Source organism: Pteropus medius, unplaced genomic scaffold (assembly GCF_902729225.1).
Source record: "Pteropus medius unplaced genomic scaffold, Ma_sr-lr_union100, whole genome shotgun sequence".
Lineage (NCBI taxonomy): Eukaryota > Metazoa > Chordata > Mammalia > Chiroptera > Pteropodidae > Pteropus > Pteropus medius.
This window is the reverse complement of record NW_024354911.1, coordinates 2,265,843-2,291,740: the sequence shown is the minus strand read 5'-3', so window position 1 is coordinate 2,291,740 and position 25,898 is coordinate 2,265,843. Positions and strand designations below refer to the sequence as shown.

Genomic DNA, 25,898 nt, shown 5'->3' with positions numbered 1-25,898 from the left:
TTTCCTGCAAGACACGAAAAGTCTAGTACTACTGGCTAAGAATCCAGTTGAGTCTTTTCAGAGGTATTCCAACACCAATAGTAACACACGCATATCAATAAGAATGTTCCAGCCATCTGAAGACAAAACGGGGCCAAGTCTTACCACCTTTTCAGTCACAAAAAAAAAATCTTTAAAAAGATACCACTCCTGTGGTAAGAAGATAAAAAATACAGTAATATGAGATCTCACAAGCCATTTCCCCTCCATGTGCAGCAAAGCTTTTTGTAAACGGAAAGAAAAAAAAAAAAGGCTTTACCTAATTTCTAAGTCACCCATCCCTCTTCTCCTCATTCCCTGGGAGCATGCAAGCCCTGAAGGTGAAGCTGTCCTCACAAGGATTCCCCAAGGCCTCTTCACCTCTTCTCTGTCCTCATCATCAAGCTCACCCTGCCTTGCTCTAATCCTCCGTCTTGAAATAGTGTCTTGGTTTTTTCTCATACCTCACAAACCTAAGTGAACCCTGACACAGCAGCACAACTGTTTTCTTTTGCAAGCCGTCCACTTTTAATACTTTTTGTAAATCTCAAACTACAGATAACCTCTTTCTGTTGTCTCTAACTTTAGATCAAAGGATTAAGTCTCCTAAATTCATGCGTGACAATTTGTTGAACTCAGTTAACTAAAATTGAAATAGTGCTGACAGCTGCTGAGGGGAAATAATTTCAATGTCTTCAATGGTTGTTTTCTTAAGCTTTTGTAATAAGCAGTATGTTTAGCTAAATATTTCAAAACTTTTCAGACATAGTAAGATGTTGGAAATATAGATTTACCCATGCTATTAGTACTTAAGGGCCACCAGTCAATTGACTATGAACATGCAACCTCAACCTATTATTTTGGGATGAGGAAATAGGTCTAATAAATGGACAGGGTAAAAAGTCTTAAAGACGTTTCCACTGCCACTTCTATGTACACCAATGATCTAGACCATTGTTTGGTCTTGGGTTCTGCTGGTTTGAAACCCAGATGCTTCAACTCTACCTGAGATTAATCTCTGTAACCAAAAGTCAATACTTCATAAATGGAAAACCAAATTTCGATCAGAAGAGCACAGCATAGGACTATGAAAAGAAGATTAAAGTACCTGTTAAGATCTGGATTCTAGTTCAAACTGACAGGAAGCCATACAACTTTGGTCCTGTTTCCTGATCTGTTAAAAGGATCACTGCTATCAGTTGATATGCTCCTCACGACAATCCTGTCAGATGGGAAACTGATACTCAAATTAAGTAACTTGAAGGTCACATAGCTGGCTGAAGGAACACAAGGCTAAACTTTCTCATTGGCATACATGGCCAATCTGGAGTAGAATAATGGACAAACTATAGAATCCTGCTTGCAGAAAGGCACAACGTTAACTCCAGACTATAAAGTATTCAAATACCAAATGATGGAGCCACAAGTCAGACACAAAGCTACTTTCCAGCCCTGCTTCAGCTGACATGATTTTTACGTGCCACTATGGTCTCCAACTGTTTTCAGATTTGGAGCTTACACTGTTAACAGAACTCCTGTCTGTGAAAAGAATTTTTTTTTTTTTTAAAAGCACTTAGAAAGATTTTGAGGGATGATGACTAGTGAAAAGGACTAATGTGAACAATGTCAGCAGAACACAAAAAAGTCACCTGGCCTTGTGTGATAATAAAAAATGGGAACAGCTCCAAATCATCATGGAAAGGAATCATAATGCCCAAATAAACCGAGCAGAGCAGAGAAATTCTGATAATGCAGGGGAGTCTTTTGGAATGGGGTAGAACTGGGGAACAAATGTGACAGACTTCAGACAAAAGTTAGAAGGTAAAAGCTAACCATGCCAGAGTAAGAAAAATAAAAACCAATTTTCTAATTCTACAATCTAAAATGTCTTTAATAAAGAGTTTGCCTCCTAAAAATCAAAACATTTCTCCATGATTAAAATCCAAACAGAAACTCCAACTTTAAAGAATCTTATGTTTTCATTTAGATTAAATTTCACAAATTGGTTTAAATGGAGACAACAGAATTATTCCTATCAAGATAAACTCAGAGAAATAAGTGTACAAAACAAACTATCCTATTCTGGACGCTTTTAGGTATACAATACTGTACTTTCTTTTTGAAATAATTTAATTTATGGTTGACCCTTTTGTGCCTCTTGATTCCGTATTGAAATCATCTTGAACTAGACATTTTAAAGTTCTTTTATTTATATAATAAAAAAATTCTCTGAAATTATTCTTTTATTGATGGTCAGCATCATATAAAATCACATAAAATGTGTCCTACTCAGTTTACTTAAATGAATACTATTGAAAAAATGGAAAGTTTCTCTTTAAAAGCTAAATTTTCTTTTTTTAATCAAAGTATTAAGTGAATGTAATTACTTCAACCCACTGCAAGTGCCCGTCATAGTCTTCTTCAAAACCTGTCCAAAACTCCACTCTGGATCTAACTCTGCTAGGAAATGAAAAGTATTCCAGAGTAAGTTAAAAAGGCAATCTATTTACATTTCCCATATTACACAGAATAACAGTTCAATAAAATTGTCTTCTCAAAACAGCACAAGATCTAAAACCCAAGCCTCCCCTAAAATCATTTTTATATCCTTCTAATGAGGTGGTCCTCACCCACGGAAGATCTTGTGTGCCCCCCACCCCCGCCCAACCCCGAGGCACATTTGGCAATGTCAGAAGACATTTTTGTCATAATTAGGGGAAGAGGGACGCTACTGGCATTTCATGAATAGAGATCAGGGATGTTGCCAAACATCCTACAGTGCACAGAACAGTCCCCTACAACAAAGAACTATTCAGCCCAAAATATTAATAGTGCCAAGGCTGAGAAACCCTGATCTAATATAATGGTAACTCCATTTGGTATATACCTTTTGTGAGCTTTGGTGAAATTATGTGATACTGTAGTGTGACAATTTTTACCAAGGTAGCTTAGAACAATCATCTTGGTTATACAAAAGATATCACTGATTTCTTTATGACATGTGATTCACCTTTTACCTTCAGTATGCCAAATAAACATCATTATCACTTACCATTTGGGTGAAAAAACTATTAAAAATTTTAGTAAAAATTTAAACAAATCCAAATTTTATTATTTCATGTTTTCCTGATTTTGAAGCTATAAATACCTTAAATAGGCAATAACCATTAAAATGCAACCGACTGGTCATTAACTGGGATGCATGAACTTGGAACATAGTGATTTTGTAAATTTTGATTCCAGATTTCAGGTACATCTCTATTAAAGTTCTATCTTATCGTTTTTGGGTTTCCTTCCTTCTTTCCTTCCTTTCTTTTTTGCCCTTATATCATCAAGCACAATGGTTTGAAAACTCAGTTCTTAATTTGGTAAAAAAGAGGACAGCCATCTTCTTTGCTCCATAACTGCAAATATTCTCAGTTTTAGACTAATACCAATTGAAACAATCCAATAATTTTATTTCTACATTATATTTCCTTCCAAGTGCCTCTGTACACACACCTGTGTACACTTAAAACCATACCAATTAAGTTGTGCTACACAAATATCTTAAAAGATGAAAGAATACTATTGTATATCCTTTCAGCAAACTGGAATGATTTTGATTCTTGTTGAAAATATTGCATTCTAAAGTCCTCATTGAATGATTACCTGGATGAGTCATTCATGAGGAAATACGAGGACATCATTCCTTATTTTTTCCCTCAAATATATTGTGCATTCATAAATTCTTCAGTTTGAGAACATTCATCTAGGCTATTGTCATCTGAAGACTCAAAGCCTGTAACTTGGCTTACACAATCACTTTTACCAACATTATTAGTCTAGAGTGCTGCTATCTACTGCACTACATTCATCTACTAGTTCCTCTAATAATTGTGAAATGTCTTCCTCTCTTAGTTTTCTTCTCTTTGCTATTATAGGAAAATGAAAAATTATGGATTATCAAATATGTTCAATGAAAGCTCTAAAAAGTTATGACAGTATGAAAAACTGTAATATAATCTTTATCCAGATTTCCCAAATGTTAACATCTTACATAATGTTTAAGATGGTATCTCCCAACTTCTTTTATACTTTCTTGAAAGATGCTGTAATGCTTTGGGCAAGGCAGTAAGAAAACTGAACTGTAATAGTGATGATTTATTTTACTACTGCATCATCCTTCTAGGCAATTCCATCATCCTTCCATTTTCTTATTATTTTAGTCTTTTTTGGCATACTTGGGAATAACTAATGAGTAATGATGAAATAATGCCCAGGAAAATGAAATACCAAAATGTTTCAAGATATAGGAAAACTAAGATCATTAAGATTCCATAATTTAGCTCAGATGTACAAATAACTAAAATGAGTTTATTCCATTAAAAAGAATTTTCTCCGTTCTTTCGAAGACCTCCAATAAAGAAAAAATGTCATGAAATATGAATCTTTACAAGTAGTACTGCTCAAAAAAGAAACTCAAAAACTAAAATTGGATCAAATTGATAAAGATGTTATAGATAGAAAATGAATAGGAAGCTAGTTCGACTTAAAAGGTATTGTACAAATATTAACTATGACTTAGATCACTGTACTATGCTAAGATGCATTTGGGTGAAGGTTATAAGGCAATTCTTTGGATTATTTTTGCAACTTTTTTGAAGTTTGAAGTTATTTCGAAATGAAAAGTTAAAAAATATTTAAGTAATATAAAAGAAGGAAATAATTGTGTCTATTCTCAAGGACATTTAACATTTCGTTTGCGCGACAAGATTTCTATAAATTAACTGAGAATGGGAGAACATAACAGACTAAGTATAATAGAAGATATGCTAACTAAAGGTACAAAGAAAGCATTATAAAGAACAGGACTCGAGAAGGTTCTGAAGAGGATAGGTAGATGTGTCGCTCACCTTATACTGACTTTATCCTATTAGCCATATTTCTGACGTTACAGACATGAGCACACATGCCTTTAATGATCTTTGTATCCTCCACTGTGCTTAGCATACTGCCTTGTCTGTGGTGGAAACTAAATCATTCATTCATGTATACATGTATGCAAGCACCCTCTAATATTTATTGAGCACATATTATATGCTGGGCATTGTTCTGGGAGCTGGGGCTAGTAAACAAAACAATCTCTCTCATTAAGTTTACATTTTAGTGGGAGAAACAGACAATAAGACACTAAACAAAGCATTCAGATTATTAGATAGTGACAAGTATTAAAAAGAAAAAAAGAGGTTTTTGAAATTTTAGATAAGAGTGACCAAAGAACACCTCGTTGATAAGGTAACTTTTGAGTAAAGGAAGTAAGGAGTTAGCCATGTGGAAACCAGTAGGGGAAGCCTTACAGGCAGAAGGGACAGCAAATGCAATGACCCTGAGGTACACATTGTGCTTGATATTTTCCAAGAACAAAAAGGTTGGATAACTGCACAGAATGGAGGAAAGACAGACTAGTATTTGTTCTCATAAGTCATAAGGACCCTGACTTAATAACTCAGACTGAAATGGGAAGTCATTGACAAAGCAGAGAAGTGACACGATCTGACTTAGGTTTTGTAAGAGTCACTTACATTGCTGCATTAAGAAGAGACTGAAGAGGAGCAGAAACAAAGCAGAGAGAACAGTTAAAGTGCTACTGAAATGAGTTAGAGATATTAGTGGCACTTGCTGCTGTAGCTAGGGATTGAGAGAATTAAGTGGTCAAATTCTGGATAGTATTTTGAATACAAAACAAATAGGATTTTCCAATAAACCATATATGAAAAAGACAAAGACGCCTAGTAGATATCCAACAGGAAATATAGAGTGGGCCACTGGATATGTTAGTCTATAGTGCAAGGGAGAGGTCCTCAGTTAGAGATAGAAATTTGAGAGCATTATTTGGATTTTAGAAAGGTAATATAGTGCCTATGGTAGCTCTCCAAAATCAAGCATGTTTCTGCACCAAGTGGGACAGCCAAGATCAAGTTGTGCCCCTAAATTAGCTGTGAAACCAAACTTACCAACCAACCAATAAACTAAACTTTTTGCATTTCAGAGTTGCAGCAGATAAGGGACTGTGGATGTGTATATGTATACTTCAACAGCCTGCAAGTCAGCAAGCCTAGCCCTGGAGGCTACCAGCAGGACTAAGGAAATGTTCACTGCCAAGATGCTGGTAAATACAAATGACATGCAGGCATACAAGCCAGAAGTGGGGTGGGGAGTACAAAAGCAAAAAAACGGAGGGGCAAAAAAAAAAAAAAGAGATTATCAGTTAGAAATTGCTACCAATTACTAACTAGATAACCTCTAGTTAGCAAACTTTAAAATATCATTAGATTTCAATTTGTAAACTATTTATCACCTACTGTGTCCCAGCACTGTCCTAAGCACTGAGGCTATCAAGAAAGTTAAGTCCCAATCTAAACGGACTGTGCACCACTAGGTGCAGTGCTCCTTGAGAAAAAACAACAGGAAGTTGCCCTGATGTGTGAGGACAAAATCCTCTATGCATTTGGCTATAACTGATAACAAATCCCACTGGGCACATCTTTTGAAGAGACCCCAAAAGAAAATTACATAATTAAATAAAGGCAAAGTTTTGTTTTTTTAATGTGTTGTTAAAAGACCACTAGGTAATTGTCTAAAGACAATTAGAATTCATGCTTTTTAAAAAAGTGTCAGGAAAACAAAATTCCTTGAAATATTTGGAATGAATATTATTTAATAATGGCAGAACCCTGTTTCACAGACTATCCAAGTATGCTGCTGGATGGGTTTCATGATTTGACCTTAACCTCAACAAAAACATAAATATCCAGAATTATTTACTTAAATTGTAACAAGGAAAAACATAAAAATCATAAGATATCACTTCTACTACACACATTAAAGAAGCAGAAACATGAACCCATGTTGTAGAAAGTATTAAGACACAATAGTTGATCATATTAATAATACATCTTGAGCTTGACAGGGTAACAGTAACATATATGCCAACTTCGTAATTTCTTTACTGTGATTTCTTAACTTCCGAAGCAGTAGAAGCAATCAAATCTGCAAACTGAAAAGAACAGGATTCACAAACTGAAAAATAGACTATAATCCACTTGGCAATTTCAACATGATGCCATCCCTTCTAACATTTCAAAGCACTCTCTGGGGATACTTTGAGTGAGATTTCTAAAAGTCATTTAAAACTTGCCTAAACTGGATCTATGGTTTCAGACTTCACTTTTCCTGTTTCTCATTCCATGTCCCCTGTTCCTCCATCCAAAGGTGGGCTCTCCCTCCTCTGAACATGTACTTGACTCTTATGGCAGTCAACCTACACTGATGTGTAGTAAAATCATCAGATGTATATTTGCCCTTCCTTTTAACTTCTCAAGAACAAACATTCTTCCTGTGTCAGCCCAGAGCTCTTTAAGGTGGTCAATAAATGGGTGTTGACTCAATCCACCTTTAGAATCTGAGTCCTAATCTTTTCTCTCAAAGCTGCTTTCAAAAGCATACCGCTGGTTTCTCAAATAAATAAATAAACAAACAAACAGTATTGCCATATGATCTAGCAATATCATTTCTGAGTATACCTCCAAAAGAATTCAAAGCAGGTACTTGAAGACATATTTATACACCCGCGTTCATAGCAGCATGATTCACAATAGCCAAGAGGTGGAAACCCAAATGTCCATCAACATATGAACAGATAAACAAAATTGGTTTGCACATACAATGGAATAATATTTATCATTAAAAAGGTAATTCTGACACATGCTACAACATGGATAAAACTTGAGAACATTATTCTAAGTGAAATAAACACACAACTGATATCCTGTATGATTCCACTTCTATGATGTACTTAGTAACATTTAGAGACAGAAAGTAGAATAGTGGCTGGCAGGGACTGGGAGGAGATTTATATTATTAATATGTCTATAGTCTCTGGGAAGATGAAAAAGTTCTGGAGATGGATGGTGGTGACAGTTGCACAACAATTTGAATGTACTTAATGCCACTGAATGGAATACTTAAAAATGGTTAAGATGGTGAATTTTGTTTTATACATCTATTTTAACCAAAATTAAGAAAAAACATACTGTTCCTTCTCTGTTTATTATCCTGAGACCAGAGGTAGCTGAAATGAAGAGTTAAGAGCATGAACTCTGGAACCAGAATGCCTGGATTCAGATCCTGGCTTGGCCACTTACCATATATTTAACTTCTCTGTGCCACTCACTTTTAAAACATGGATTTCACAGTATCCACTACACAGGCTGTCATGAGGATTAAATGGGTTAATAAATGTATGGTGCCTAACTCAGTGTCTAGGACATAGTAAGGGCTCAATAAATGCTGAGTTCTGATTGTTCAAGGAGATAGAGGATGTACTTTGAAAAAATATGTAACTATAATTTTTTAAAAGAACTACAGAAAGTAAAGCTTAACAAACTCTTGGTTGGTGGTGTTAACCAGAAGAACGAGAAAGCCTTTTAAAGCACTGCACTAGATTACTGAACTCCATGAACATAATCTTTTAATTCCAACTAAAATTCACAGGCATAAAATCTGCCTTGCACAACTCTCCAATATCTTGTCTGTTTGCACTAAAGATGTGAATAGGACTATGCTTTGCCAGGAATCTTATCAAATCACTACACATCTCCTTCCTTAAAAAAAAAGAATCTTATCCTTTAGGTGAAACCTTAATTACAAAATGCCAATCTATCCAGGGTCTTTAATTTTGACAAAACTACATAATCTGTAATACTGATATCTGGAGAGACAAGCATTTATGAAACTTTCCTTAGATTATAACTAGGTTCTTATGTGAATTCTTAAAGTCTCTGTGGGACTTGTGACCCTGCTACACCAATAGGCAATAAATTCTTTAAGGGCAAGAATCAGGTATTCCATTTCCCAGCACCCTCGTGCTGTAAATGGTGGTGACAACCACATGTGGACCAAACTTTCCTCAATGGTAAATCCTCCACTGTCTTCACTATCTTTGCCAGTTTATAGCATTGGGAAAAACACCCAGGTTTTCAGTATCCAGCCCAATTCTATTACAGCCACCATTAAACTAAAAAGATACTGTTGCCACTCCTACTTCCTTAGCTGAGGTGAGACTTACTCTCTTCAGACATGTCCAGAACAGGGCACCAAGCTCTCAGTCTCAACCAAGCAAAGCACAAACCTAGAATTTAACTTCAGACAATTAGCCAAAGGACTTGCTTGGATGTTAGTGAATAAAAAAACTGATAATTCAATGTTTATTTTCTCTTGAAAACATTTTATTTTTCATAATAGACTATCGAAGCAGAGCAAAGACCTCAATCAAAATGGTTGTCCTAAGGCAATTCTCCAATACAGGTTGCAAGGCAACACTAGATGTCACATACACAAGGCCACACTAGTTCTCGACTTCACTCCACTTCCTGTAATAAAACAAGGTAAGACTAGTATACTTTAGAGAATATAAAGTGGTCTAGACGTTCTAACAATTTCATAAGACCAGAAGACTTTTCAAGAACACCTATAGTTACCTAAATTGCAACTTATTTCTTTGTGAAATTAGGCTTCTATAGCAGACCCACCTGTACAATGAAGGCATTAAAAAATGCAAGGATGAAATCAGGATATTCAGGGTTTTTTGTTAATCACCATCTTTTATAATCAAATTTTAATAGTAAAATGTAAATCCAAAACTTCCTTTTCTAAAGCTGAGCCCTGTGAAGAGCAGGAATTCCCAAAGCCTTTCACAGTTAACTGGGTTTGAAGTCCTAAGGCACCGAAACAGTGGCCAAGTCTAACTAACTACCCACCACCCCATTGGCTCAAAGAAAGCCCCGCCCCGTACAGCGACGGTAACTGAACCTCAAGGAACTCCAGGAAAGGTCCTCGGCCACATTTCCAGTCTCCGATAACTCTCTATCCCTCCCCCCACCATCACAGCTGCGGAAGCATGGTCACATAGCGAGCAGCATTCGACCGCACACTTCAACGCAAGGACCTTGAGCACATCGCCCCAATAATTACAACGAGGAGTGGCGGTTACCATGCTCGCACTCTCCAAGCTGCACAGTGCCATCCCCACTGCAAGGACCAAGGAGGAGACAAAAGCTCCGACACCAGGCCCTCGTGCCCCAAGCAAAAGGCACGGCCGAGCCACAACAGTGTGTCCTGACACCTCCACAGCTCGGGTCGACTGGGGCCCCTCCCACTCTCCGAGACATAGGGCGGGGCAGACCTAGGCGCCGCGACTCCCAGCCAGACCGACAGCGGGCTTTCCCGAGCCCCGCCTCACTTGCCAAGGAGGCGGAAACCGGGGGGAGGGGGAGAGCGGCTAGGAGGCGTGGCATCGCCGCTCCGTATGGCCCCTCCGGCCAACCGGATCCCGAGAAGGCGGAGGAAGACAGACTTCACTCCCCCTCCCTGCTTCGTCCCGAAGCCACACGCGGGAGACCCCCTGCCCGTCCCCCAACCCAGTAAGCCTAGGCGCAGCAGTCAAACCGAGGCCCCACCCACCCCAGGAGGATGGGAGGGGGTCGGCCGCAGACAGCATTCAGCACAGGGCCGGCCCCGCCCCTTTCTCCACAATCGCACGCGCGCGCCGACCCCGCCCCTGAGCGGCGGCGCGAGAGTCCGCCCCCTCCGCGCGCACCGGGACTACGCTCTCCTCCCCCTCCCGCACGGAGCTACCCTGCTCCGCCCCCCACCCCCCTCACACATCCACACACCTCCCGCCCGGCGGCTCTACGGGAAGCCGAGGAGGTCAGCCCCCCCCTAAAAATACACACCCTCGGGTCCCGTGTTACCCGCCAACAGGCTCCCCGCTCTGACCCCGGCCCAGCGTGCTCTCACCGCAAAGCTGCTTCGGCCGCTCCTTACTGCGTGTCCCTCTCGGCGTGAGCCTTGGGCTCAGCAGGGAGGCCCCGAGAACAGTACGGAGCATAGGCCCGCCGAAGCGGACTGGCAGCCTCCTCTCCGCTAACGAAGCAGTCACAGGCCCAGGTGCCCAGACTGGGAAAGAGGGAGGGAGGGAGGGAAACTCCAAGGGGGGAAGGGGAGGGGGGGAAGATGGAGAAACCGTCTCCGCCGCCTCTACCGCCGCGGCCGCTTCTCTGTTACCCGGGAAATCCCGCCCACTCCGCCGGCCCGCCCCGCAGAGGAAAGACTCGACTTCGCTCCGCCACAGGCTGCATTATCCGCCTGTCAAAGGTTTAGCCAATCGTTCTGCCGTGCCTGCTGACTGCCCGCCCCTTCCCCATCTGCTGAAGGGGAGGGGGAGCCGCTCACCTTCTCCACGCCCCTATTGGCGGGGAGCGTCCCTAACTCAACCCCGCCTATTGGAGATGAATTGCTGAATCCCACCCCCAAGCCGCAACACTATTGGAGGGAACAGGGAAGCTATTCACGTCTCATTGGAGGACTCCACATATCCCGCCCTGTGCCGTCTCAGCCACAGGCCCAACAAGTCAGCTCCCGCCCTCGCCGGTCATCGCATTGGAAGGCTACCCCTAGCTCGCCCGCTGCCCTAGGAAGGTAAGTAACCGATGTGGGGTAAAATGTCGGTAAGTAAGACAGAAGCCTCCTACCACACTGCCGGGCCATGCCCCGCCCCCAACCATCGGATTGGATACCTCGTGCCCGGTAGAAGCCTCCATTGGCCAGGATGCCCGTCTAGGAAGGGGCTGACTCCGCCCTGCGCGAGGAGGCTGAACCTTAGCAGTCCTTTTGTGGAATGTTTACACTAGAGACAGCGCAGAGTTCCAGGGCCCGAGACAGGAGGAGCCGTGGAGCTCAGCAACCGAGATCCAATCCCTAGTATTTGAAGGGGAGAGGCAGCAGCATTACCACACTGGAATGCCCCCTTAAAGAAAAAGAGAACCTCATCCTTCCAATGCCGTTCTCTCTTTACAATTTACATTTCCACACTCTGCCTCCTGGTAAACACAAATATCCGGAGCAGCCACAACTCTCTACAGTAAGTAGAGAACAGAATTAAGGATTGTAACCAGAGCCGAGAAATAGCCCCAGGGGATGCCAACCCGCTGCTAAGGTGGCTACACACTTCTAACACTGACACTCCCTAAACCTGAATAAGCAGTCTTAAAAGGGCGGAGATAACGAAAATAAAGGCAGGGGCCTAACAGCCACCGCCCTGGCAAGCCTCCGGAAGGCGGAGCATGAAGCGTAAGGAAGTCGGCGATCGCCAAGGTAGATCTCGTGGCATCCTCAGACTCAAAGAACTGAGGAAAGAGTCCAGACAGGCATAATTAAACCACCCCACACTTAAAGTTTAAAAATTCCAGATTCGGGGACAAAAGATATTAACCTCTTCGTTGGCAAATGAGTATTAATGGCAGTCCCTAGGCCTTCTGTAAATTATTGTGCCTCGAACACAAAGTGCTTGCAGTACATAGGTTTTTATTCATCAATAAGGCGGAGAAATAACGCTGTCTTGCTTTGGAGGGCGCTCAAGGAGCGCAGGGAGAGGGCGGGACTAGAGTTTCCCGCTCTCCAGCAAGAAAGCCCAGTCCACAAGTGGCAGGCACCAGGGGAACGCGGTCCTGTTTTGTCCTCCCTACGCAATCCAGCGGAGCCGGCAAGAAGCGAGAGCTTGCAACAGGTGGGCCGGACTCCAAGGATGGCTTCGAGCCGCAAGGACAAGGCAGCCGTGAACGCCATGAGCGGCCGACAAATGGGAACAGCCTCGCCGGAAGCCAAGCCCTGTCCCAGGACGGAGCTCTAAAAATAAGTAACACCGATGAAAGCGAACCCCAGGCCAAACCCTTAGTAGGTTTCGAAAAAGCGGCACTTCTGCAGAGCTGACCGAGGGCTGCCTTTAACTCTGGGTCGTCCCCACTCCTTGGACTGGGTGCGACAACTGCGCTCCCACTTGACATCAAGAACCACTTCGAACCCAAGCAGGATTTGGCCACCCCACGACTTCTCTGTCAACAGCGTATGAACTGCCCTAGATTCTGTCTAAGGCATCCAGGCCAATTCTAGGTTGTTTAGTTTTAGATAAACCCTACAACTAAGGACAACGGCTGCTTTGCGCTGGGAAGAACACACACGTCCGCAGCGTTCTCGAGCGTAAGCTCAAGGCTATCTTTGGAAGTCAGGGGGCGCAAGAATAGCCAAGCCGTAGGGTCAAACCTTTCTTTAGTACTTGGCCCGAAAAGAGATCCCACCGCCTACAAAACCCCCGAGCTAAGCCCTCCAAATCCATTCCACACCCTCAACCCCTAACTTATTCGCAAAGGCTACCAGATCTCGAGCCTTGAAGGAATCATTGTATTATCGGCTCTCTCCGCCCCGCCTTGCCAAGGGCTCCAAGCCCGGGACTTCCGCGCGGGAGGGCAGTTTGAGGAGCAAGGCGGGCCTCACACATGTGCGGAGCGCGCACACAACCCAAGGGAGGGGGCGGAGAACATAGGTGGACTTGCCCCTCCAAGCTCGCAGCGCCGGAGGCGGGACTATCCGTCCCACCAATCAGGAGTCGGGGCGGGACCTTGCGCCTCACGTAAGCCGCAGGAATCTTCCCTCCGCCCTTCACGGAAAAAATCCTAGCAACTTAAACTCCAGCCCGGCCTCCGATAGGCGGAGCTCGGGCGAATGTCAGCCAATCGATAACCGAGAAGGAAAAAAGGTAGTCTCATCCAGCCAGTGGAAGACAAGAGAAGGCGGGCCCTTGGAGGAGCCGGAGGTGGGTGGAAGACAGAGGAAAAGGCCCCGCCCCCTAGCTGTCCTCGGCGCCAGTTGCACAAGCCATCGTCGGAGTAGATAGTAAACATGATAGGTCATGGAGTGGAGGCTAGAGTGGCCATGCGCTCTATGGGCCCAGGCCCCTGCGACTTCTCTACCGGCGGCGCTCTGCCCGACCGCAGCGGTTCGCGCCGGCGCCCCGCCTACCAGCCCGCGGCCGCCATCCCGGCTGACAGGCGTGCCCCCCACGCCCCTCCCCGCCCGCTGATGCATTTCCTTTTCCCGAGTCCGAGCGTGGAGACTGTTTTCCCAGTTTCCGACCTTCACTGCCCCTTTCAGGCCATCCCCTCGTGGGCGCGCTCACACTCCCGGCTCCCGCCCCCTCCACCGCCTTGGAGTGGGCGGGGAAGGAGGCAGCTCCTTGTTTGCCGGATCAGCTCTAGCACAGGTCAAATCTGCCGAGTTTCTGGAGGTTTTCCACACCCCCGGGTCGAGTTCATCGCGGGCTCACGGCCTGGCTGGTTCCGGCGCCGATTACCGGCTCCACCGCCATGGCCAGGAGTTCCGAGCACCTAGATCGACACGGGGGGCTCTTTCCGGTGGCCCCTCCGCCCCTGGCCTCCCCTTCTGCCAGGCCTGCGTTGCTCCCGCCCCCAGAGTCCATAACAACCGCCCGCCGCGCCTCTCTGGAGCGCGCCCATCACCCCCTCCGACAAGTTTGCGGACATAAACGAAACGCTCGGGGTGGCTGCGGTTCTCGCCCCGCGTGGTTAGCGGAGAAAGCTGCTGGCCCCGGTCGCTCGCGAACTCCAGTATCTACCCACTCCGGCACCGACGGCTCAGGCCGCCGAGCCCGCGCGCCCCAGCCTGGCCCGGTTCCTGTCGGTGTGCGGATCTCCCCTTTTTTTTCTTTACAATCATTTTTAAGGCATTCCGGGAGCGGGGGGGAATCTTCTCCTGCCCGCCCCTTACCCAGTCCACCACCGCCACCTACCAGTGAAATAAACTAGGCAGCACGGCCGGCATACTGGTGACCCCGGGCCGGGCCGAACCCCTCCCCACAGATCCCGCCCGGCTGGGAAACACACTGGCGAGCAGGCGGCGCCAGGAGCTCTCCTTCCTGGCCTGCCCCTCGCCTCCTTCGGACTCCGAGCCTCCCCTAGCTCCGTCCCGGAGCTTACGGCGCCCGCACCTTGACGGACCGGCCAAAGCTATGGGCCAGCGAACTAGCCCCCCAAATGCCGGAGATTAGGGAGACCAAATTAAAAGCAGCTGTTTAACATACCTTGCGAGCCAGGCGAGGAGTCCTGAATGGGGGGGAACGCCCCCCGCCCTCCATTGGCTCCCAGGCGCTCGCGTCAGTCACCCTCGGTCCGCCTCCTCCCTTCGCCCCACCTCTTCCCTTCATTGAACGCCCCCTCCTCCAAAAATTAATAGAGATAAACTCGCTGAGCGTGGGAGGGACATCTGTGGCAGAGTCCCCTATCTCTCCGGCACCGCTGCCTGGAGTTTAAGGCCCTTAGACTGGAGGGAGACCACCTGGAACTTGATCCATTGGGTGGACGGGGAGGAGGAGCTAGTGGGGCTACCCCCTCCGCCCCCCACACTGTTTAGAAGTGGGCAGAGGGAGGCTATAGGGACACCCTAGCGACTGGCTGGAATGTCTCGGCTTCTCTGGCTGTGTTACCTAATCGTGTATGGCTTATTCTATTAGGCGCCTGCCTTAAAAATGAAAGCACTGTGTAAGCAGGAAGATCTGCGTTCAGGGCAACAGGCACTTGTCTGAGCACCTACCACGGCAGACACATTCATACCGCCCCGGCTACTGGGTACGATTACAGAGACTGAATGAGATGCTCGCTCTGTACCGTCCAAGAGCTCTGAACCGAGCCAAGGAGATGCTACAGAGAGCTAAGGTAAGGCAGAAAGGTATGTATATATAAATAGGTATCCATAGGACCTCAGAGCAGGGAGATTATAGCTGAAGAAAACTGGGAAAGTCTTCACGAAGAGGTGGCACTCAAGTTGGGTCTTAATAATTTCATCGCGCAGAAATGGAGGAGCAAGTCATTTTCAACAAAGGGCACAAAAGAGTAAATGCAAAACATTGTTAAGGACCTTCAAGTGTGGCTGTAGTCATGAAAGTCAGGATTGGAAAGATGGAACCAAGTGGCAAAAGACTTTAACACCTGGTTAAAATTCTTCGACTTGCATTGCAGAATGTGCAAGCAGCATGGTCATGGGACCACAGGCCCAGAACTATGGTTTAAGATGCTCAACATCCCAGTAGCTGGATGTATTCTAAGGGCAGGTTGAGCGAGTGTGCCTACAAGCAGCAAGGTGAAGCACAAAGGCTGTTGTAATACTAGGTTTGCAGACTGCAGAGGTACATCTTTTTGGGAGAGGTACGGGTCAGAGGAGCCGAGAGGTTTCTTTTTCTCTCCCAGCCACCCAATTCAGAAAGCCTTCAGCAGCTATCAAGTCAAAGCTCTAACTCAGATTCCTCTTTGAATCATTTGCAATGTTTGTCATAACTTTCAACCAAAAGGAGTTTATGGGAGACAGAGGCTACCCCACACCTCTGTGCTCAACAGAGCTGAGCCTGAGGCCAGGGCATACAATGAGTGAGTAAGAAAGACTTGTTGATTGAGGTCTCCAGGAAAGGAAGTTAGTTTGGACGAGATGGTGGGGCACAGAATGTGAAGGGCCTTAAGAATCCTGTGGTCAGAATGGGGGCCTACTACCAGTTAGGCTGTCCCAGCAATTCAGGTGAGATGTAATAAGGACTTGATCAAGGCAGTGGCAATGGAAAGCAAGAATAAAGAAGTAGAGATGTGTTTGAGGCTCAAGGGTACTGGGTGACTGATTCAGTGGAAGTAAGAGGGGAAAGGAATCAGTAGCCTGGTATGTGAAGAGGGAGAAGAGCTTGAGGCTAGTGGTTAGGTAATCTGGGTTCTAGATTTAGCATGGCCAGTAACTGGTGGTACATCCTTAGGCAAGTCCCTTCCTCCCTTTGGGCCTATTCCTCCTTGTGAAATGGGGTTGGAAAATGGAAAGAAAGACAGGCTCTAAGGACCCTTCTTCCCTCACTTAGAGTTTATGGAGCTGGAGGGTCAGGCGGGGAGGGAAGCTTGACACTAAGAGGGCAGGTGGGAAAAAATATTGATTTGGAAAGGGCAGTGGGTCATATAGGTGCAGTGGGGACTAGAATTTTGGTGGTAGCTTGATGGATGGAATCTTGAGGGATAGGATGTGGATAAAGAAAAGCCAGGAGATAAGGACTGTGTATTCAGTGGGAAGCCGAGCACCTGATAGGGCCATGGAGGTTGAGGTTCATTCTCAGACTGGAGGCTCCTTAGGGTGAGGACCAAGTTTTACTATATCAGAACAAAGATCCCCTGATATCTGGGGCCCCATCTCACATTCCTGCTCTATTTCCCAAGAAGCTGTGGCCTAGATGTGTGAATGTGAGATGAGGCAGAGTGGGAGAGCAAAAGGAACATTAGTAAGAAGTTGAGTTCCATGGTTCCCGCTTAGTCTCTTATCTGTGGATCAGCCTCCTGTCCTGTACAAGAGTTAAGTAACAGCAATCCTTGCTCTGTTATGAAGATCAAATCTAATGATATTTAATACACTTAGGTTCTCAGCTTCTGTGGAGGCCAAAGGCCCAAGCATTTGACTGTAAGCCTATGGTATACTGTGAATGAAGTTACTTATGGAGTATTTACAACTAGAATAGTTAATCTCACTCAAGAGAACCACTTTGCTGACACTCTACCTTCCTAAGTGCACCACCCTGGTGAAAATCCCCTCCTGAACACCCTTAGATTGAACAACTCTAGGACAACCACTGTAATTCACCTGAGCCCCCAAGTGCCCATAGCCCCTTGGAAGAGGTCCAGCAATTGTATCTGACTCAGTAGTACATTGATGCCTACATAGCACAGTGAGTACCAGACTCTCTAGGAAAGTATTTGATTTGGCAACATTGGCCTCCAGCTGCTCTAAAGATTGCATCCACCCTACCTCTTCCCTACCCTATCAGTGAAGACAAACCAGTGAATGAATTTAGGTGAGGGCCTTCTTCGGAGAAGTCACACTGAGAAGCCAGGTTGATTCCCAGTAGGCCTCTTGTTTGAGTGATAGATTACTATCCTGTTTGTAGTTGAGCAAACTGAGGCTCGGAGTAGTAGAGTGACTTGCCCAAGTCAAGTAGCCAAGGAAATCTGTCTGGGCCCAAAGCCTGCACTTTATCCAATTCCCAATGTGCTGCCTCTATACACACTAGGGCCTATGATCCAGGTTGGGGCTTCTGGAGAAAAACAGCCTCCCTTCTTTCTCTACCCTCTTTACTTCCCTATCTCCAAGAGGAGTCTGTCCCCAGATCATTCTAAAAGATTCCTGGCCCATCCAAAAATATAATCCTCAAAGAAGCAAGATTTGTCTTCCAAGCACGCATACACACATGTGTTTTCAGCTCACGTATACTCAGTAGTGTCATACCTTCAGACATCTTGTCTCACAGGCACTCACACGCCCTCCCTCATTTACAGAAAGAACCCACTCACAGTTCTTTAGGGTACTTATGGTAGGTGGTGACTAAGACATTGAAGGCCTGCACTTCAGTGACTGTCAAAAATATGTCAGTGCCATTGCCCTGACAGAACTTCTTCCAGCCAGACCATTCTCAGTTTCCAGGCAAGGGGCATCTGAGGCTTGATCCCCACCCTCAACCAAAATCACCCTATAGGTTCAAGGAGAAAACCCCAAGCTATCGGTCAGAATCCCAGTTTAGCTGGATGTCTTTGGCAAGTCATTTATTTATCTCTTTTTACTTTCTTATCTGTAAACTAAGAATAGGAATACCTACTGCAGTGGGCTGTAAGATTAAAAATAAAATATGCTTAGCATTTAGTCAAGAGTTCTCAGACCTTTTTCTCCTTAATCCTGTTGCCACACCCTCTTCACCCGCCTGGCCATTCGAATGCAAAGTCACTTTCTGGTGCTGCAGTCCGAGATAAGAAGCCAGGACAGGCCCAAAGGACCCAACAACCCCACTGTGTGAAGAAACTCCATTTCTCAAGCAACCAGCTGGCTTAGGGTGTACATATTCCATACTTCTGGTTTCTGGGTGGCTTTGGAGGCTTGGAATCTTTTAGTGGATTTTAAGACTGCTACGCACTGCCTTGAAGTGTCTTCCCCTTACTGACCATTAATTTACCCTCTGGGTCACTTCTAGCCCAAATCTAGAAAACAGAAAAAACAATATGTTCCCCAGTTTACTGGACTTTATTTTCAAAGTGTTTCCTTTTGTCTATCAGTTGCTTCTTGATTTTTTAAAGCAGCGGGTTCCATTGTTCAAATGAAATCTTTGAATCAGAGGCCTAAGTAAGAAAGAAAGGTGGGCCTTGCTTTGGTAAAGTGGGGACAGCCCAAGCATTGTTGTCTCCTCTCTGTCAGCCCATGAAGACCACTAGTGAACTTACATTTCCAAATCCTGTTTGTTCATTCCAGCCACTCCCTATCTCTTACCAGTCTGTGAGAACATAGCCTGGCCTTGTTGGTTTCCTTTATTATTCAAAATCTTTCACAGGCTTTTCTTCCTCCATCCTCTCTTGAATGTTGGTGGCTCCCAAGGGTGTCTTCTCTTATTGTCTTCTTCAATCTTCTGTTCTCATCCACTTCCAAGGATCCTAGCTTCTATCTAAACTAAGCCCCCAACTGACATCTCTGGCCCAGAATATGCCTTGAACATTAGACTCCGTATGTTCACTGGCTGCTGGCCACATAATAGGTATCTATTAAAGGTCAAGTAAGTAAAACAGAGACCCCACAGATGAACTGGCTGACCTAGGCTCAGCCATGCATCTGGCCAGTCATGAAGTTTGGACAACTACATTAACTTAGAGAAGTAGCCAGGTTTTGATGTGGGATGAGGGAGAGAAGGAAGTCAATCTGGAGTAGGGGAGGAGCACTGTACCTTTTTTGACTATTTGTTGTCTACATCTGTCTTGCTTTCCTACTTTTATCTTCATCTCATCCTAACTAACAGGAACATATTACCTTAAATTGTTGAAAAACTCAGTGTCCATCCAACACTCCTAGCTAAGATTCTGGTGTAATTAGTCTACCTCGGTCCTTGCCGGAAAAAAATATGGGTATTTAAGACTGCAGCATGCAGACTTAGCTTAAACGGAAGGATTTTACAAAAGCTATGGTGACAGATGGAGAGAGGTTAAACATTGCAACAGGTTTTTGAGTGCTAGATTTCTATTTGTGAAGATCCAGTCTTCTCTATGGTTAAGAGTAGTGTAGTTGAAGACACTTAATACTCACAACTGTTGTGATAACTATAGGGCAGATACCTCCCAAGAGAAAATCTGTTTCTCAAGCTGGTGGGAGCCTTACTTCCTGACATTGGTAAGCTAACAGTGGTCTGTGGGTAGTGACCAACACCTGTGACAAATCTTAAGACCTTGGCTGGGAGCTCTGGGTCCTTAGTCAGTTCATTCCATGTTTCTGAGTCACTGAGGCTTTAAAACATAAAAGCCTTAAAGGCCTATGGGTTTGTTGGTTGATTATAAGGAAGACTTGACCTGCTTTCCAAGTTGGGGGACAAGTAGGAAGGGAATACAGGAAAGTGACAGCAGCTTGAAAGCGACTTTGAAAACAAGCTAAAACTGGAGATTCCAAGTGGGAGCTGACCCAACTGGAGAAGAGCTTTATGGTTCCTCTGCAGGCACACTGTCCAACAAAGGACTAGAGGCTTAAGAGTTGGAGGGCCTATAGTACAATCATCTAATGCAGCCCTTTATTTCACAAAAGGAAGTTAGAACTTAGCTTGGGTTGAGTGGTGAGACCTCAAAATTACTGAAGAGTTCAGTCACTCTAGGAAGGCTTTTCTACCTGGTCCATCTCCCTCCAGGTCTGATTTGTGAATTTCCCTATGTGTAACTGGTTGTCTCTAGAGAAGGAAAGCCTTTATAGGCAAGAGTCCCATCTTCCTCAAGCTATGATGCTAAAATAGTCCAGTGTCCCAAGAACCAGTCCCGTTCTGTCATTTACCTGCAAATGGTGACATGGAGATTGACAATGGTGGGCCTCCAAGGTTGAGGATGCTGGGGAACCCTTCACCTCAAGAGTCCTATCCTAGCTGACAGGGATGGGCAGGATGAGTGGACCAATGCTAGAGGGAGTAAAGCAGGTAAAAAAACAGCAGTCAAATTAAAAGTACAAGCCTGAGTTAGCCCACAATGCTCTCTCTCCCCTGAATACTTTTTCTCCATCTTATGTTCTCAGTGGTACACTCCAGCATTTGACTGGGTTCTCTTGCTTTGTTTACCAAATATCCTGTGTGAAAGCCTTGACTTCCTGAACAGATTAGGGGCTTCTTCTGTCTTCCCCTTTCTTTATCTCCTTTAACACCTAGCACAGGTAGGCTCACACTGAGTATTATCTTGCCAATGGTAAAAGCTATAAGTAAACTATAGCAGGGGTGGGGGAGGTGAGGGGAGAGCTATTGATCCTTTTCTCTTAGATTTGGAAGATATCAATTTGCTAACCTTCCTGAATCAGGAACATGGACAAACACAATGCTTCTGAAAGCTAGCTCACTCTGTCACTCACTTAACCACGTACTGGGTAGGATCCTGGAATTTGCATCTTTATGGAGCTCTTATAAGTGATAACCTCAATCAGATGTGCCATGAGGAACTCATGCTTGTAACGTCTGAATTTACAGAGCAATGGGTTACAGCCTCTTCAAGTAAATGACAGTTCAAGTCTACCTTTTCCAGATCTTTTACTATTAATCCTGTTTCCTATGTATTTCTCCAACCCCCTAACATCTCTGACTTTCCAGATTTCAAGTATCTCTGTTCACTTCTTATGCTTGCTTGCCCCCAAGATAATAGAGGCTCATCCAGAGAAAGGGCTGGTTTAATCTTTTGCTGTACACTTCAGCGCTTGATTAAGTTCAGAAACTCAAGAAAAATTTGTTAGCAGATCAGGAGATGAATCCTTAGAGGGAGTCTAGTGTAGTAGTTAACATTAACAGCAGGAACTTTGGAGTCAGATGGTTTGGGTTCTTGGCAGTGGCAAATTAATTTTCCTGTGGTTCAGTTTTTTTGTTCTGTCAATACTTACCTCAAAAGGTTGTTCTGAAAGTGAATGAAATACCTAGAAAGCACTTTAAACAGTACCTGGAACAGAGTAAGCACTCAGTAAATGTTAGCTGCTATCACTTTTAAGAACACCCCAATATCTGTACCAACTCCAAGCCAGAACAGTCCCCCAACTAGGCAGGCTGTCACTGGTAAATAGGGAGCAGCTACATCGCCATGGGGAGTGGTCCTACATGGACAAAGCTTCTGGTTCCATTCTGAGATGTAAATGACTCAAGATCTTCCCACAAAGCCCAATGTACCCATAGGTATGGAGTTTCCCTGGGAGAATCACCACTTTGGTACTCTGCAGACCTGAAGATCCTACACTCTAGGAGGTCCTATCTGGGAGAATCAGTCACCAACTCTGTCACCCTTCTAGTCTACTACATGCATCATGGGCTTAAGATCAATTACTTGGAATTTTAAGAACTGTTTATACTCAGAGAGAGCTACAAAAAAACCCTCTGGTTTCCAAAAACAAAACTTTGTCTTGATCTTTGCGAGACAGCAATGCAGTGAAGAAGCCAAAGGCTTTGCTTTCTAAGCAGACCAACTTGAGCTCTAGTTTTAGAGCAAATCACTATAATACTCTGGATCTTACCTGCCTTATCTGTAGAGAAACAGAATGGAGGGAGAATAATTTCTCACTGAATTATTGTGAAGTTTGAATGAGGTAATGGGGGGAAAGCACCAAGCATAAAGATTGGTACCCAAGCACTTAACTGGTGTTGGTTTCTTATTTCTGCTCAGAGCTAAGGCCATGGCCTACAGAAAATATGGGTGGCTCTCAGACCTGAAAGTCTCAGATACTGAGGCCTTGGGTCCCTCCCTGCCTCCCCATCCCTCCCAGACCAGATCTGGACACCCTCCTCACCTTCCCAGCCCCACACTGCTACCAAATTAATGAAGCTAATAGGGTTTGATCATGTTGGTATATTTATATGTAAATACAAAACTGTATCGGTGTAAGATATTGAATATGAACATTTACAATTATTTTCTGAATCTGACTCAGTCCATTGACATTAAATACAAAATGAAAAGATTGTAAAAATAAGAACATATACATTCAAAGAGCTTATTACAGTATAAAATTATTGAGGTCTGATCAGCTAGCTGCCAACCTCATCTGTGATAGGGGAATGTTTAAGGGTTCCTGGGATTTTTTGGGAGGGGGAATGTAGAGTGCTAGGGACTCTTGATTCCATCCCTGGCATATCAGGCTGGGTAGGATGGGAGCAGACAGGGACAGGTTGAGTGAATGGGGAGAAAATAGTAATTACAGGGGACTGCCTCACCCAGTCAGGAGTTAAGCTTTTTATTAACACAAAACTTGAGCTCCAGGGTCTGGCAAGCTAATAGGCAGAAAAAGATGGGCATCTGAGTCAACAGGGCCAAGATGCATAAGGAAAGGAATCTTCCAGCAAAAGAAAAATGGGCCCCCAACTCATTCTTCCAGGGAGAGCTTCTCATAGTAGTCTCCTCCCTCTCATACCTGAGCTCCTTCTTTTTCCTTCTAGGACAGTGTACCGATTACTTTTGGCTCTGGCTGCTCAGTGAGTTCATCTCTACCCCCAGACCCCAATCCCTAAGTGATAGCGAGAAGAAAGAGAGGGTCTGGAATCACAGTGGAGGTCTATTTGCAAAATCGGCAAAGTAAACAAAGGAAAATCATTAGGTAATGGCAACCCATGCTGTATTAAACCAGTGTCACCACAAACCAGTATTCTTGGCTCTAACAGGCAGCATCCTGGAGAGAGCTAAGTCATTATGTAAGGATGAGGGCCCGTGGCAGGAGCATGGAGAATGGATGTGTGTGTGTCCTCTTCCACCACTCTGCGGTCTAACAACGGGAGACATGCAATAGTCCAGGATAAAAGGGAGGGTCCAAGAAGCAATGACTCCTGAACTGCAACACAGAACCCCAGGAACTTCTACAAAGGAATAACTCTGTGTATATGTATTTATAGAATACAACCATATTATCACATACAATATATATTATAACACACATACATGTGGACCCATACACTTAAGTGCACATACACACACACACACACACAGAAATACAGAAAAGACTGGAATACACGCCCTAGGTATAAACGTGCTTGGCACTCGGGACGTTTTCTAGAATATGTAACTTGGTCAAGCTTTCTGGGAAGGAAGGTGGATGCTCACCAAACCTCCCCATCAAATCCTAGCAAAGGGAAGGAATGAGAAAGAGACCTCCAGAAAGAGAATGGCATTGGGAAAGGGGGGAGTTCCTTCCCCACTTACCTTAGGGCCCCTGGCAAAAATCAATAGCCACAATTTGGTTTTAATAAGGCACAGTTCGATAGCAGGTGCTAGGAATTAAGAACACATTGCTGCGGCCCTTTCTAGTGACAATTTCACCATATCTATCTAGCCAAAGGGAAAGGCTGCCTTGCGTGCACCGGGAGACACAAGAGGTTGGTCCATGGCTTCAGCGTAACTGATGGCAACCTATAGGCTCAGCGATGTCCAGGGTGGTTTAAAGGAAGGCTGGCCAGCATGTAGGAGGCTCATGGGACAGTTACTGACCCTCCATGGCCAGGAGGTTGTGGCTGGAGGACACCATGCCCTCCCTCTCTGCGAACTCCAGGATTGCCTTGTAGCAAAAATAGTACTGCTCAGGGGTCTGGATGCTGAAGGCCCTCTGGGTCCTCATGCGGGACACCGTCTGGAACACATTAAGGGTACCAAGCTCCTCCAGCTGTGCCAGGCAGATGTCCAATGAGCAGAAGGTACCTGAAGGAAGGAAGGAAGTGGTCATACCTGATCTATCTCTCCTCTCCCCTCCCTCTACCAAATAACCCAGGCAGGACTGGATAACTGAATTCAAAGGCAAGGGACCTCAGGCCTGAAAAGACTCAAGGAGGAGTGCACAGTGAGTGCTAGAGTCCAGAGAAATGAGAAGGCCTTTTGTCTTTCAGGATGTATATGGAAGTAACAGGAACTGTAGGTGGGAAGGTGACAATCCTAGATAGGACAGCACTCCCACACTGGGCTCTATAACTTCTCCGTAGAGATCTAATAATACAACCATATTCTTCCTGACCTTCTCCAAAAGGGACCTCTGACTAGAAAGGCCAGTGGTCCCTGAAATGCACACCCCCTTAAGGCAAAAGCTGCTAACGGGCTCCAGAATGGAGAGCACAGAACAGCTGGGCTTTTGCTTCCTTCTCATCCCCCAAGGAGGGGGATGAGAAGGAAGCAAAAGCCCAGCTGAGCTCTCTGGGACACCCAGGTGACAGTGATGGGTTCAGAAAATAATCATGCTGATGGGATGTATAAAGCATCCCCCAGAGGATATGGCTTGTGAGTGTATATTCTGGCCAGCATACTTAGCACTAGGAATACCAAAAGGACATTAAAGAAGAATTTTTCATGGCAATTCAGCACCAATGGATTAAATTTTCCCAATCTGGCAACAAAGAGCTTGTTATCTCTCCTTCACCATTACTGCCTCTGGAGGCTCCGAGAGCTACACCAGGTGTATTACCTGTCCTGCCAATGCCTGCACTGCAATGGACCACAATGGGTGGCTCAGGGCACTGCCCTTTGGGACGCACTCCCGTACTGCTGACAGCCAGCCGCTGCTGGCTCCTGACCGCTCTCAAGAAGTCAATGAGGGAAGCTGCTGAGGAGGGGACACCATAATCTGGCCAGCTCAGGAACTGAAAGTGCGTCACCTGACGTTTCTGCCGCTCCTTGGACAGAAAAAGAAGCAAAAGTTAGTGAGGTCACTTCTGCTAACTACCTTAGGCTTTTCTAGTTCTCAAGCCCCTGGGATCTCTACTATCAAGGTTCCTGCCTAGTACTCTCAACTTTCTCTACAACTGCTTCTCTACAAACCCAAAGGAAAGGTTAAAGGTCTGCAGAAGGCAAAATTCCTATTTGTAGGACCCAGTTTTATTCATAAGTAATGCCACTGTGGTGTTGAAGTAATATGGCTATATTGGCTTTGATTTGACTATCCTGATCCTGTTCCCAGAATAATGGAAG

The 25,898-nt window shown here is 44.8% G+C and overlaps 2 protein-coding genes across 4 annotated transcripts in view; both read right to left on the bottom strand.

The window, feature by feature from the left end:
• SIN3A (SIN3 transcription regulator family member A) overlaps window positions 1-15,108 on the bottom strand; it is a 55,591-nt gene extending 40,483 nt beyond the window's left edge. Inside the window, exon 1 of one of the 3 annotated variants that reach the window (XM_039856691.1) lies at window positions 14,993-15,108. The gene's annotated coding sequence lies outside the window, so the exon portion shown is untranslated. Of the gene's footprint in view, window positions 1-10,793; window positions 11,125-14,992 lie in introns of those variants that run through there. The other 2 variants (XM_039856689.1, XM_039856690.1) reach the window with 2 other exon arrangements.
• Window positions 15,109-24,169: 9,061 nt separating this feature from the next.
• The window catches only part of PTPN9 (protein tyrosine phosphatase non-receptor type 9), a 66,437-nt gene continuing 64,708 nt past the window's right edge, over window positions 24,170-25,898 (bottom strand). Inside the window, 2 exon segments of the mRNA XM_039856698.1 lie at window positions 24,170-24,641; window positions 25,396-25,603. Coding sequence (XP_039712632.1) covers window positions 24,427-24,641; window positions 25,396-25,603 — 423 coding nt within the window. The 3' untranslated portion in view covers window positions 24,170-24,426.